The sequence below is a fragment of the Zootoca vivipara genome, chromosome 2 (genome assembly GCF_965207765.1).
Source record: "Zootoca vivipara chromosome 2, rZooViv2.hap1.1, whole genome shotgun sequence".
NCBI classification, from domain to species: Eukaryota; Metazoa; Chordata; class Lepidosauria; order Squamata; family Lacertidae; genus Zootoca; species Zootoca vivipara.
In genome coordinates, this window is record NC_142584.1 from 113,190,254 (window position 1) to 113,204,105 (window position 13,852).

The 13,852-nt window shown below is 45.1% G+C and overlaps 1 protein-coding gene across 3 annotated transcripts; it reads left to right on the forward strand.

Moving 5' to 3' along the window:
• The first annotated feature begins 116 nt into the window (after nt 1-116).
• On the forward strand, nt 117-12,174 carry LOC118081201 (zinc finger protein RFP). Of its 3 annotated transcripts, XM_088663880.1 has the most exons (9): nt 117-610; nt 2,342-2,437; nt 2,782-3,012; nt 4,389-4,411; nt 5,515-5,633; nt 6,222-6,254; nt 6,823-6,852; nt 7,792-7,989; nt 11,315-12,174. In XM_088663880.1, the coding sequence occupies exons 1-9, from the start codon at nt 182-184 to the stop codon at nt 11,830-11,832; spliced, it is 1,677 nt and encodes a 558-aa protein (XP_088520006.1). In that variant the 5' UTR covers nt 117-181; the 3' UTR covers nt 11,833-12,174. The 3 variants fall into 3 exon arrangements, with proteins under 3 accessions (XP_088520006.1, XP_088520005.1, XP_088520004.1); XM_088663879.1 differs by lacking the exon at nt 7,792-7,989; XM_088663878.1 differs by lacking the exon at nt 11,315-12,174 and having other exon boundaries at nt 7,792-9,847.
• The last annotated feature ends 1,678 nt before the right edge of the window (nt 12,175-13,852 follow it).

Consider the following 13,852-nt stretch of genomic DNA (forward strand, 5'->3'; position numbering starts at 1 on the left):
TCCCCCCACCCTCTCTCTCTGCAAAGCTGCTCAAGAAAACATTAAACAGAGGCCCGTCAACACTGGAAAAAAGAAGAATAAGAAGCCACGTGGGCATTGAGTTCCGGAGTCCTTTTCAGGAAGGGGGAAAACCCAGTGGCTGAAAACGGAAGAGGTGGACTTTTTTTGGCGCGAGGGAGCCATGGCTGCTGCAGGGAGTCCCGTGCAAGATCTCTGCGATGAAGCCACTTGCTCCATCTGCCTGGAGTATTTCAAGGATCCAGTGACCACCGCAGAGTGTGGGCACAACTTCTGCCGGTCTTGCTTGGTCCAGTGTTGTGGGGCGAGAGGAAGGCAGGCCTCCTGCCCTCAGTGCAGAGAAACCGTCCAGAAAAGGAATCTCATCCCAAACAGGCAACTGGCTCACCTTGTGGAATTGATCCAGGAGCTCAGTCTCCAAAGGGAGGAGAAGGAGGGGGGACGAAAGGGGAGAGTCTGCGAGAAGCACCAGGAGCCCCTGAACCTCTTCTGTGAGGACCACGAAAGTCCTATCTGTGTAGTGTGTGAGAAATCCAAGATGCATGAAAATCACAAGGTGATTCCTCTGGAGGAGGCTTTCGAGGAATACAAGGTAGGATCTTAAAGGGGGGGAGGGGCAGAGGGATGGCTGTGGGTTCTTCTTCAGCAATTTTCTTTAACTCTTATGCCTGAATTATGCATGGTATTGCATGAATGCAGTTTCCATACTTGTTAATAATAATAATAATAATAATAATAATAATAATAATAATAATAATAATTAGTAGTAGTAGTAGTAGTAGTAGTAGTAGTATCCCGTCCATCTTTCTAGGTTGTCCCAGCCACTCTGGGTGGCTTCCAACATGTATAAAAACATAATCAAAGAATACACCTTTAAAAGCTTCCTTATACAGTGGTACCTCGGTTTATGAACACAATTGGTTCCGGAAGTCTGTTCATAAACTGAAGCGTTCATAAACTGAAGCGAACTTTCCCATTGAAAGTAATGGAAAGTGGATTAATCCGTTCCAGACAGGTCCGCGGAGTACTCAACCTGAAGTGTGCTTAACCTGAAGTATGAATGTAATTGGTTCTGGAAGTCCATACTTAACCTGAAGCGTACTTAACCTGAAGCATGGGTGTAATTGGTTCCGGAAGTCTGTTCATAAACTGAAGCATTCATAAACTGAAGCGAACTTTCCCATTGAAAGTAATGGAAAGTGAATTAATCCGTTCCAGATGGGTCCGCGGCGTTCATAAACCGAAAATTCATAAACCGAGGTGTTCATAAACCGAGGTTCCACTGTACAGGGCTGCCTTCAGATGTCTTCTAAGGTTATATTATGTAAAAAGCAGCTCAGGAGAAACCTGAGGGCTGGCTGGGAGAAGGGCTTTGGATTCTTTCTCTCTTTGCTAGGGTACCAAAAGGAGCTTCCCTTGAAATGCAAACAGCAGCTTCCGAGATTTGTGTCGCCACAATGGCAGGAAGAGAAAGTGCTTAAACCAGTGTTAGAAACTCAGATCTATGCACCTCCAGATGGTGGGACACCAAGCGCCATCCTGGCACCCGGGCATCTTGGTCGCAAGTGGCCAATAGCCAGGTGCAAAATATGCCTGACACCTGGCAAATTTCAAACACTGCTCTAAACTCCACATGTGTTTTGCTGGTTGGTGGCAGCCTTTTGGTGGCAGAGACCACAGAGGTGGGGGAAATGAGATTGGACAAATTACAAAGCAGGAGAGATCGGACAAATCAGTTGTTTTACTTTGTCTCTTTTTTGCTGATTGGCTGCAGCCATTTCAGGAGAAAAAAACACGGAGAGAGGGGGAAAGGAAGCAGACAGATCCCACATTAGAAGTAATTCCATAGGAAATAATGGAAATCATAGCCTCATTATGCGAAAGGTCACGTAATGAACAATTTCCAGGGATCTAATTGTGTTTGGGATGTGGGACCTGCGGGTATAACCTCTACACTGTTTTGTAACTTTTATTATTTTTGTTTATTCTTTTGTCTGTTTTTTTTATTTTATGTTAATAAAAATAACAATAAAAACTTCTGGATGGCAGCACATTGGCAAAGACTGCTAAAAATGCCCTCCCCCCAAACAAATACTCTTTATGTTTTTATCAAGATTTCTTTATAATTATTTTAAAAATGCAAACATTAACTGTTGCATTTTATATCTTCTCAAAAAGAATTGATAAAATAGAAGTTGGGGGGGGGGCTACAAAGCTACAAACCATTATGTGCAAGGCCTTCTGAAACTAGAAATCAGCAAAATAGTCAATTCCTCTTCCCCACCCCCCTCTCTAACCTGAGTTTTTTTTCTTTTCTCTTTAGGGACTGATTCGCAGCCGCCTGGAGATTCTGATGAAAGAGAAAGAGAAAATTCTGGCCTATCAAGCAGACCTGGACAAGGAAAGCCAAGACCTTCTTGTAAGTATCACTATTATTATTAGGCAGGGAGCAAGTACTTTATGAATCAAGTCAGGGCTGCGTAGGGATGGGCAAAGCTGTCAATTTTGGTGTCTTTCCATTTCTCATTTTTCCACATTAGTTTGTTTGTTAGCTTGTTTTTTATTTAAAAAAATGCTGAAAATTAATCAGATTTTAGGGTGGATTACTCCGTATACAAATATTTTCATCTGCAATTTCCCTATATTTAAAATTTTGCAAGACAATCTTCCCTAATATCAATGCTTTTTTCTAAAAAAAAATATGTCGTGAAGACTGGCCGTATTTCAGATTCTGGTCTCTTCTTTTCCTCCTGCTTCTTGCAGAAATTAACAGAAACCGGGAGGCAGAAGACAGTGGAGAAGTTCAGACAACTGCAACAGTTTCTCAAAGAACAAGAAAAACACCACCTGGGTCATATAGAAGAGGTGGAGAAGGAGATTGCAAGGAAAAGGAATGAGCAGCTGGCCAGACTCTCCAGGGAACGTGTCTTTCTTGAAAAGGTGGTCCAGGAAATGGAAGAGAAGCGTCTGCAGCCAGCAAATGAACTCCTGCAGGTAAGGTGGTGGCAGGAGCAGCCTAAGGACAAGTCTGCAAAAAAATTTGTGCCTCCTTAATTTATGCAAGTAGTAAAAGAGCTTAGTGGGTGGAGTCTCTAGTCCAGTCTCTTATGCACAGGTGCACCAAGAGACCTGGGATGCTTTCCTTACCTTAATGCAAACTAGAGATTCTTCTGCGGTGTTGATGAAACCAGGTGTTGTTTTTTCCCTCCTTGCTACTAGTTTGCCTCCTGTTGCCTTCCAGTTTGGCGGTGCTGTCTTCATGCCATGTAGTGAGCTTCCCAGAAGCTGCTTTGGTCACCTCAGAGCTTACCAAAAGTAAAACGAATCAAAGCAGATGTGAGCTCTGTGGCGGAATAGTGCCTGATGATGATTCCGGTTCATCATGGGTTAACCTATCACTCCCATGATAGGCAGGTGTTGCCTGGGAGGCGGAGCTAGATGGCCATTCTAAATGGAGGGGGAACAACCCTTGAAAAGGCCGTTGGGGGTTGGCAGTTGGGGAGTGGAGGGGTAGAGAGGGAGCAGGAGGTTAGGTTTGGGTGGATGGGAAGAAAGGTTATAACCATTATTATCAGGATGCAGGAGATGTATTAACAAGTCTGTATTATATGAAAAGAAATTATGCACTTTTAAGAACCAGAGAAATCCATGTTTTCAAGTTCAATAATAAAGTTAAATGTGCCTAAACATTTGTGGACTTGGGCAGTGTCTCAGTACCTTCAGAGGTGTGACTAAGAGGCAAGAACAAGGCTTTCCTGTGGAAGAGGAAACTGTTTTTGTTTTTCCTCCTGTCATACAAAGGGCTGGTTAGTGAAGCCAAGGGAGCCACATAGTTGCCTAAGGGAGAGGCACATTGTAGCAGTAGGGATCCATGAGAGGGAGACCCCACTGGTGGCAATAGGTTTCGAACGCAGAGCCCTGAGGTACCCTGGAGACAAGTCCAATTTGGACACTGGAGGTTTACTCACGTTTGTATAGAAGCACAGGGAGAGCCTCTGCTGTTAAAGCAGTGAGGGGTGGGAAACGGGGAATCCCACACAAGCTCCAGCAGTGAGCACACTTTTTTTGACATCCCAAGCTTCCACTGAGCCCAGGCGTAAAGGTGAACCTGCCTCATTTGCACTTTATAAATCAATACACAAACTGAGTCACAACCTTCCATCAACGTTTGCACTTCTATGGACTTTCCAAGGCAGGTCTCCAGCTAAGTAGTGTGTGCAATTCACCCGATTGCAGAAAATTGTCTGATATAGCCGTTCCTACCCCAAACTGACATCAGAGGGCCAGAGTGTTCCTCCATTGCAGGGTCTGAGGTGTCTTCATAGTGTGGCCTGTGGTGTGCAGTGATTTCCATTCTCTTTTCCCTCTAGGATGTGAGAAGCACCTTGCAGAGGTAAGTGGATCCCTTAGCATCACTCCATAAGACTGGGAAAAGTCTTTCACATAAGACCACTGTGGGGGAGATAATAGGACTTCTACCTCTGAAATACACCAGGATCTGTGGGGTTTAGGGGTCCTGGAGTTTGTTTTCTGTTTTCCCTTCAAATTGCTCCCCAAACTTCTGGATACGGCCGCAGGCTATCCTGCTAAGCAGGTCATGGATGACCCGGTGGGAAAATATCTTTCTACTGTAAGGGTTTTTCATTTTATTGAAGTTGCATGGAAAATTTCGGAGACTGTGCCATGATGGGGCCTTTCAGGCAGAGGTGGTTTCCAAATGAAGTACTGCCATATCCCCTGCTAATTTTTGTTCTACTTATTTACTTATTTTGTTCTACTTATTTAAATTGTATAATGTTGTTTTGTATTGGCCTGGATGGGCTTTTGACCAATAACTTGGTTTGCTTGTACACCTGTGGAAGGTCTGTCTCATCCTCTGAGATCACTTGGTTCTAGAGCAGAGGTTATCTACATATCAAAGCAAGACATCACCAAGCTCAAGAAACAAATACTTTGAATTTACTCTAATGGAAAGCTGTTCTCCTTGCACACAAAACAAGGGAAACTTTACTGCCTCTTGGCCACTTCACCAAGTGTGATATATCCCCAGGCGGGGGGAATCTCACGAGGAAGAGAGTTGGCGGTGTACGTTTGTTCCTGATTCTGTCATTTGTAACTTCAATGTGTCATTCAGGTTCAGGAGAGAGGTTCTAAGGAACATTTCACATATATGAACAGCAGCCGCCATCTTTTTCTTCTCTACACCACCTTGGGGGACATCTATAGAAAGATGCTGTGCTGTCATCAGGCACTCAGAGAAATCATGCCCCCTGATATCACATGATGGTGCTTCTTCTTTGCATAAATATAAGCAGGGAGACGCAGAGGCCTGCGGTTGCTGTTCTGGTCCTGAGATGTCTGGCTGTGGAGTGCGTAGTGCAGAAGAAGAATCTTTCCCCTCTGTGCCTGCCTGTCTGCAGCTCTCTTCCTCTCTCTCAATTCCTTTCTGTGGATTTCTGGATTTGAACAGACTCACATTGTCTTTCTTTTCACCAGGTATGAGAAAAGAGAGACTTTGGTGAATCCGCTGTCTTTCCCTCCAGAGCTGAAGGGGAGAATCTCAGAATTCTGTGATATAAACCCTCTCCTGGAGGATGTCATGAAGCAATTCAAAGGTAATGAAAAATGGCTGAAAGGGTTTTACCGTATATTGAGCATATATTACAGGCAACAACTAATTTACATGGGACCGTGACCTGGAAGTGACTGGAAAAGGGGCAGGGGTCAAGAACATAACCCCTGTGCAAAACAGTCATTGCCTATAGTCCAAAACTGGGCACGCTAGGCTCTTAGTGTTTCGTATTTTGTTCTTACCACAGACATGGTGAGATACCTTCCTTCCACCACCAGGATACCTTCCTTCTTGTTGGTGCAGCCATTATTTTCTTATTGTTCTGCCCCTCTTCCAGTCCTCCACTGTAGAGCCCAATTTCAGGGACAAAGTTCAGAGACCATCCAGATTAATGCTGAGTATTTTCGTTCTGCTTTTTGTAAGCTTGCTTTATGCTTGCTGAGTTTTAAAGCTTTAGTTATTTCCATAGATTCTTTCTATGGTTTTCTTGTTTACAATGATTTTTTTTCTACTAGTTAATCTTTTCCTTAAACTATAATTATGCTACATTATGAAGCATTATTTTTGTATGGAGATTTATTTCAGGTGGAAGAGAATTGCCCTTACACTTTATATCTTTTTGCTTCCTCAGATGCTTTGTTACTCAGAGAACAGCTTCAGAAAGGTAAATTTCTGGGGAAGGAACAGGGGACTGGTGTTTCATGCGTGTTGAACAGTCTGTTCTTTAGACTTTGGAACCATCAGCAATAGTGTCAGCATGTCTAAAAATTCTAGCTTTAAATAGCTTTTCCCCACCTGTTTACTTCAGGCAGATGTTAACCTTCCTCCAGCTCTCCATCCTTTTAAAAAACGGAAATTGCACTGCCATCCAGTATAGATCCCCATTTCATTCATGGATTCTGAATAATTCTATTCTGCCATTTTCCAGTACGGTTTACCATTTTTGATTTTCACATAGAATCATAGAATAGTTTTAAGAGTTTTAAAGGTTTCCTGGGATCATCTCTAATCCAACCTCCTGCCATGCAGGAATAGCAGCTAGACAAGTTGGCTGTTTGAATTTCTTAGTCGTACGGTTTTCTCATTAGTAATTTGTTCTATGATTTAACCTTTCACTTGAAATAAGGAAACAACAGATAAGTTGTGAAGCATTGTTTTGTAATGATATTTTTTATTTTTATTTTAGATATAGCTGTGTAGCCCTTAAACATTATATCTTTTTGCTTCCTCAGAGGTTCTGTCATTCGGAAAACCTCAGAAAGGTAAATTTCACATAGAGTCCCAAATTCATGCGGTGGTGGTGGTGGTGTTTCATGGGGGTGAAAGTGTCTGTGCTGCAGAGTTTCAAGCGACCCAGCACTTGCGTCTATTCCTGCTGTTTGAGTTCTTCCTATGTACAACAAAGGCAGGGAGGGTGGGCTCGAAGGCGCAGACAGGGTGAGAAGGTGCAGACTAAGGAGGAAAGAGTTATTTCCTTCCTAGAGAGTGTGTGGTTACTTCCCCGTGTGATCAAAGCACTTTTCGATAGCCCTGTTGGGTCAGAAGAAGAGTCTCTCTTTCCAGCAGGAGCTAAACTGATGCCACCAGGAAGCCTCCAATCTCGTCAGTTTCTGACTCAAAGCCCCAGTCAGGGACTGGACTGATAAGGGCAAGTGGGAAGAGGGGGAGGAATGATGGAGATCACGCACATCCTTATCCTGTGTCAGAGACATTCCCTTTCTGACAGACAGAGAGGATCCAGAGAGGAGTAGAAACTTGATTCCCTCACACAGTGAAAGTGAGATAAGCCTCTCCTCTCGCTCTGGAACGCTGCCTGTCAGTTCTGAAAGTAACACAGAGCTGAAAGAGGAGGATACAGGAGAAAGGAGGGGGTTAGACTTGACTACAGATGAGGAGGGGCTAGCAGTGTCAGAATCTCCAAAAAGCAGGAGAAAGAGTAGATTAGAAGAACAGTGTAAAACCGGAAGGAGGTGTGGGGAAAGGTGGAGAGTATCTTGGCTTGGCCGGAAAAGGAATCTAGTCGAGTCAATTGACAGTGATGGATCCGACAGTGACGGATGACCCGAGGAAGCTCGGACTGCTGAAACACTATAATCGCTGAATAAATCTGAAAGTAATAAAACTGTCAGCATGCTGTGTCGTGTGTGGGAGAGACATACTAAACCTGACAGCTTGACTCAACTACAATCTCTCTCACACAGAAGGACGGCAGAGAGCGGCAATGGAAGTTCAAGACCTAGCGGGGGCTGGAGCAGTGGGAGCTGGAGCAGCAGAGCCAAGAGACCCCCTGAATGAACTCCCGCAATCCAGCTGGCAGCTGAAATCACAATTAGATACATTAGCAGGAGCCCTGGGAGAACATAGATTGCACCTAGAGGGAGAGAGGACTTTCAGGGCAAGTAAGATGTATGTGTTTAACCCACCACGATACTCCGGAGAGCCTGAGGAATATCCAGCTTTTAAAACGGAAGCGCTTTATTTTCTAGACTTAAATTCGGGAGAATTTGAGACTGATCAGAAGAGAGTCGCTTATCTAATCAGTTTGCTGGACGGGGACGCTAAATTATGGGCTATTCATACTCTTATGGCAAGAGAGCACAGCGCACTCTCAAACCTGGGGGAGTTTTTGGAAATGATGGATAGCATGTTCCAAAATCCCCTGCTGAATGATATGGCCGCGGAGCAGCTGCTGAACCTACGTCAGGGCAGTGATTCAGTCTCTACTTATTGGACTTCGTTCAGCTTGTTGGTGCAGAGGCTTGGGTGGCAAGCAAACAGTCCGCCTTTGGCCGCTTTGTACCGAAAGGGGTTGAATGAATCTGTCTTGGATGAATTGTCGAGAATGGCGCCCCTTGAATCTTTGGATGATTTAGTACGAGCTTCTCTGCAAATTGGCCTGAGACAGCAGCTGAGGATGTTGGAGAAGAGGTGGCAAGGACAGCCAATGTTTGTGAGAAGCCACATTCCTAGGATGCCAGAACAGAGAGCTGGCAGTACACCCAGACAGGAAGGTGCTCCTGAACCGATGCAGCTGGGCTCAGCAGGGAGGGTGACTCCTGAAGCTGCATGGAGGGAGGGAGGCAGATGCCGCAGAGAGACTCGCCGTTGCTTTGCATGTGGCAAAGCAGGACATTTGGCACGACAGTGCCCAAGCAAAAAGGCAGGGGGTTCTCACAGGAGATTACCAGTTCATGTCCCCGCACTATAAGGCCTATAGAGACGTGTTCTGTGAAAAGGAGACAGATAGGCTACCTCTTCATAGGCCTTGTGACTGCAAGATAGACCTGCTGCTTGGTGCCCAGATGCCCACCAGTTGTCTATACTCCATGTTGGAGGCAGAATTGGCCGATTTGTGAGAGTTCCTGACAAAGAATTTGGAACACAGGTTTATTAGGCCGTCCCAAGTGCTGGGAGGGTCCCCAGTCCTCTTTGTGAATAAGAAGGACATCCCAGAATGCAGGCTAGTTGTGGACTTTAGAAAGGTGAACAGGATCATGATTTCTAGCCGATCCCCCTTGCCCCATATTGGTGATTTGCTGGAGTGACTGTGGCCGGCAAAAATTTTCACCAAGCAAGACCCGAGGGGGCTTCAAACAAGACCCAAGGGGGGCATACAACTTGATACGTGCAAGACAAGGTGATGAGTGGAAGATGACTTTTTGTACAAGATATGGAAGCTTTGATTACTTAGTTATGCTGTTTGGGTTACAGTTGTGCATGGCCACATTCCAGGAGTTCCCCTTTCTTATCAGACATCCTGCTGACTCCGACAGTGGCGGATGACCCGAGGAAGCTCGGACTGCTGAAACCATATAATTGCTGAATAAATCTGAAAGTAATAAAACTGTCATCATGCTGTGTCGTGTGTGGGAGAGACGTACTAAGCCTGACGTCCTGTAGCTACAAGAGAGGACAGAGACAGTCTCAAATTACAGCAGGGTGTTGAGGAAGATAGCAGCTCTGAGACAAGAGAACAGCAAAGTTATGCAGTGTTAGGAGAAGGGGAAGCAGAGCAGCAAGCTGACACGTCATTGGACAGCACAACCAGCCCCCCTTCTCCCAAAACGCGGCGTTCATTAATGGTCCAAGAAAAAAGAGCTCAAAGACAATTGTCCACTGACAGACGCCATAGAAGCAAATGCTGTTGCTAGTGGGGGAAGGGGGGAGGAGTTCAGTGGAAGCAACTCCATTATGGAGTAACAACCAGAATACATTGTATTTACAGTGTTGACTGAATAAACCATACGTAATAACTTTCTTGTTTGTTTCCTGCTTCTTGGTGCCAGCGGGGTGAGGGGGAGAGAATTCCTCAAGCCTCACACCCCCAGGATTCAGAGGCAGCCTTGTAAATAGCCACATTCCCTGTTAGAGCCTCCTATAGCTGAATCTTCCCCCCATGTCAGGACTCAGGAATTGTAGATATCTTGGTTCAATCTTATTTTGCAGGAAAAACCATTAAATATCTTATTATTATAATTTATTAAATTTGTATGCCACCTTTCATCTGTAGATCTCAGGACTGTTCACAACATTAAAAACAGAAAGATAGAAAATACTAAATACAGGATAAAAACAAGAATAAAAATCAATAACACCCCCCAAAGTTCGAAAATACATCAAGTGCAAGTAGATAAATAGGTACTGCTCCAGCAGGAAGGTAAACAGCATTTCCATGCGCTGCTCTGGTTCTCCAGAAGCAGCTTAGTCATGCTGGCCACATGACCTGGAAGCTGTATGCCGGCTCCCTCAGCCAATAGAGCGAGATGAGCGCTGCAACCCCAGAGTCGGTCACGACTAGACCTAATGGTCAGGGGTACCTTTACCTTTTTAACCCAAACACATTTAAAAGGGGATCTGATGTTGAGAATTGGATTGGTGGTGAGGTGACACCCTGTGGTGAGAATAGAAATACCAGGGAAATTACAGTTGTTCATTTGCTCCTCTTCTCAGAAACAAAGGAATACAATTGCGGTGGGAATTTCCAGAAGGAATGCCATTTATCTGCTAAGTTTGCCTAATTTTGTCTCCCTCATTGAGAGGGAACCCTTGAGGCAGTATTAGTCCTGCCTCTAGCTGAGGCAGAATTGGGTCTGCATTGACACTCTCCCCAATTCTAACCATGTTGTTGTTTAGTCATGTCCGACTCTTCGTGACCCCATGGACCATAGCACGCCAGGCACTCCTGTCTTCCACTGCCTCCCGCAGTTTGGTCAAACTAATGTTGGTAGCTTCGAGAACACATTCTAACCATATTGAGGTCATTAAAGGGTCCATGGCTGTTCCCTGCCTATCTAAACTGGTTGTCCTCATTCCCCATCCCCTGGGAGCCCTAAATAGCCAATTCACACAGAATGTGTCAGAGGAGGGCAGTTTCCCTTCTCTTCTGCCCTCTCCCTCTCCTTAGCTGACACAGCAGACCTGAATAAAAAATTATAGGGGGTTTTTACTCCGAAGATTTGTGAATTGACAGGAAGGGCACAATATAGGAAGTATATTGAATATAAAAATAACAAGGATGGTTTTTATTCGAACTTTATTCTGATGAAAGACTGGAAGCAGGAGAGGAGGGCCCTAACCCTAAATGCAATGCAAAATAAATCCTGTTTTTTATGAGAGGGGACCTGGTTCCTGGGCTGTTTCTTGGATCAGGATGTCCGTCTCTGGCTCTCGGCTGATTCTGCCTCTCTTCTTTTTCCCTCATCTTCTCTCCCCCCCCCCCAACAGCAAATGTCACTCTGGACCCAGACACAGCCTATCGCAGGCTCATCGTGTCTGAGGATCGGAAAAGTGTGAGATTGGGAGATAAAAGGCAAGCCCTGCCCGACAATCCTGAGAGGTTCAACAATTGTACTTCTGTGTTGGGACGTGAGGGATTCACAGCAGGCAGACATTTCTGGGAGGTCACTGTGGGAAGCGAGGGATGGTGGACTGTGGGGGTCGCCAGGAAGTCTGTGAAGAGAAAGAGCTATCTTCCCTTCAGTCCTGAGGGAGGACTCTGGGCTGTGGAGAAGTCTGGAGGCAAGTACTGGCCCTGCACCTCCCCTGATGACCCTCCTCTGTCCCTGAGTGGGGAACTCGAGAGGATCCGGGTGACTCTGGACTATGAAGGGGGATGTGTGTCTTTTTTTGACGCTGCCTCAGGAGCCGAACTCTACACGTTCTCAGGAGCCTCATTCTCTGGAGAGACCCTCCTCCCTTTCTTTTGTCTGGGTGGTGGTAAAACTCAGCTCAGTATCTCCTGAAGACACTTTATTTGCCTAACAGGCCCAGCAGGAGTTTCTCTCCTGACCCAGAATGACTGATATAAAACCAGCATTTCCCTCTCAAGAGCATTTTCAGCAGCTTTTCCGGGACCCTTTAAGATAAATTGTTCTAGTCACAATCGGCACAAGCAACAAAACAAACAAAAATTAGTTCTTTTTCCTTCCCTTTCCCTGAATTTGCAGCTGAGTTTTTAAAGAAAAAGAAACACCTGAACATTCCCAATGAATAATTTTTCCTCAAAAGCCTCCATCACTTGATTGCTGTTATCTATCTTTATTAAGCATTAGCAATAAATAAAGAAGTAAATGAAAGGAAACAAATATTCATTGACTGGGAATTGAAACCCGACTGTGTCAGCGAGTGCACCAAATTTTGGAGAGCTGCGGGTGGGATGTGGATTTTGATTGGCGTTATTTCTCTGTGGTAAACAACTAAGAAGAAGATTAAAATTTAAAAAGAAGAAATCTGTTATTCAGAAATGATCTGGGCTTCTGGGTGAAAATGAGGTGGCCAAATTCACTGAGGACTTTAAATGGTCCAAGGTGGTAGGAACTAGAAGGGATTGGTTGTAAGGATATTTCCAAACTGAATGGACATAAAAATATGCAAATGGTAAGTAATGAAATTTGGGGCAAAAGCTCCTAACTTCACTTATAAGGTAATGATGACTGAGGTTGGGGGGGGGGCTGAGTGGGGAGGAGGCTTATAAGGCCCTTCTTCGTGTGCCGCCTCCTCAAGAGGTCTGGAGGGTGGCAACACAAGAACGGGCCTTTTCTGCAGTGCCTCCCCGCCTGTGGAATGCTCGCCCCAGGGAAATTTGCCTTTTTAACCAGGCCCTTGATTGATTTAATTGGCATCCTATGCCCTTTTAAAATGTGGGGTTTTGGGGGAGTGTATTGGGTTGTTATTTTTATTATGTATTTTGTGGTTTTATATTTTGATTTTATTCTGTGAATCGCCCTGAGACCTCTGGGTATAGGGCAGTATATAAATGTAATAAATAATAATAATAATAATAATAATAATAATAATTGCAGATGTCAATACAGTGTGAGGCAGCTGTGAAAGGTGAACTCCATCTTAGGGATCACCAGGAAAGGGAGTAAATATGAAAGTTTCACCATCATGCCGTTCTAGTCCAACTCACCTGAAAAAGGCCTCTCCGGCTAAGTGGCGCAAGGGGAGCATGGCAGGCCCATAACCCAGAGGGGAAAATAGGTCCTTTTCTACTGGAAGCCAAGATGCATTTTGCCACACAGTTCTAAAGGTAAGCAGAACTCTCACCCTCTAGCTGTGTGGCAACCACTCCTTTGGCCGGACCAGTCTAGCACGGCTATTTTACTACAACTCGTGGGCACCACTTGCCACTTTTCACTTCTAGGTGGAAACAGTCCTCATCAGCTGCACCAGGGGTGCAGAAGCATCTTGAAAAAGTCCTGGGTGTGAGTCCTGACTTGGGCATTCCTTCCTCTGCCTTTTGCCTTTCAGAGAAGAAAGGACAAAGCAGGCAGCCTAAAGTTCACACTGTTGAGGTTTTGGCTGGTGGGAAAAACAGCCAGTGAGGGTGGGATTTGAACCCATGTGCACAGAGCACAACAGATTAGTGCTCCACCATTCAACCACCTCTTCACAGGCAGAGTATCACACCACCGTCCTTCTGGTTAACAGCTAGATGTGCTAACCCACTGTGCCACAGGGGCCTGGGAGGAGCCACCCCACAGCCTCCTACCGGTAGTATGTCCCCTTCAATGCCCCGCAACAGAAAATAAAAATGGTATAGACCTTCCAGTCACCGGGGGAAAGGGCCAAGAAGGGTGGAATTTGATCCTACTTGCAAAGAGTACAGGCAGAGGGCCTTCTCAGTAGTGGCGCCCGCCCTGTGGAACGCCCTCCCATCAGATGTCAAAGGGAAAAAAACAACTTTCTGACTTTTAGAAGACATCTGACGGCAGCCCTGTTTGTGGAAGTTTTTAATGTTTGATGTTTTATTGCATTTTT

What these genes read in the sequence shown, in the direction of transcription:
- LOC118081201 (XM_088663878.1), top strand. Translation starts at nt 182, where the DNA reads ATGGCTGCTGCAGGGAGTCCCGTGCAAGATCTCTGCGATGAAGCCACT. An exon ending in AGGCTTTCGAGGAATACAAG is followed by an intron (nt 611 to 2,341) that starts GTAGGATCTTAA and finishes TTTTCTCTTTAG; the next exon opens with GGACTGATTCGCAGCCGCCT. An exon ending in CAGCAAATGAACTCCTGCAG is followed by an intron (nt 3,013 to 4,388) that starts GTAAGGTGGTGG and finishes TTTTCCCTCTAG; the next exon opens with GATGTGAGAAGCACCTTGCA.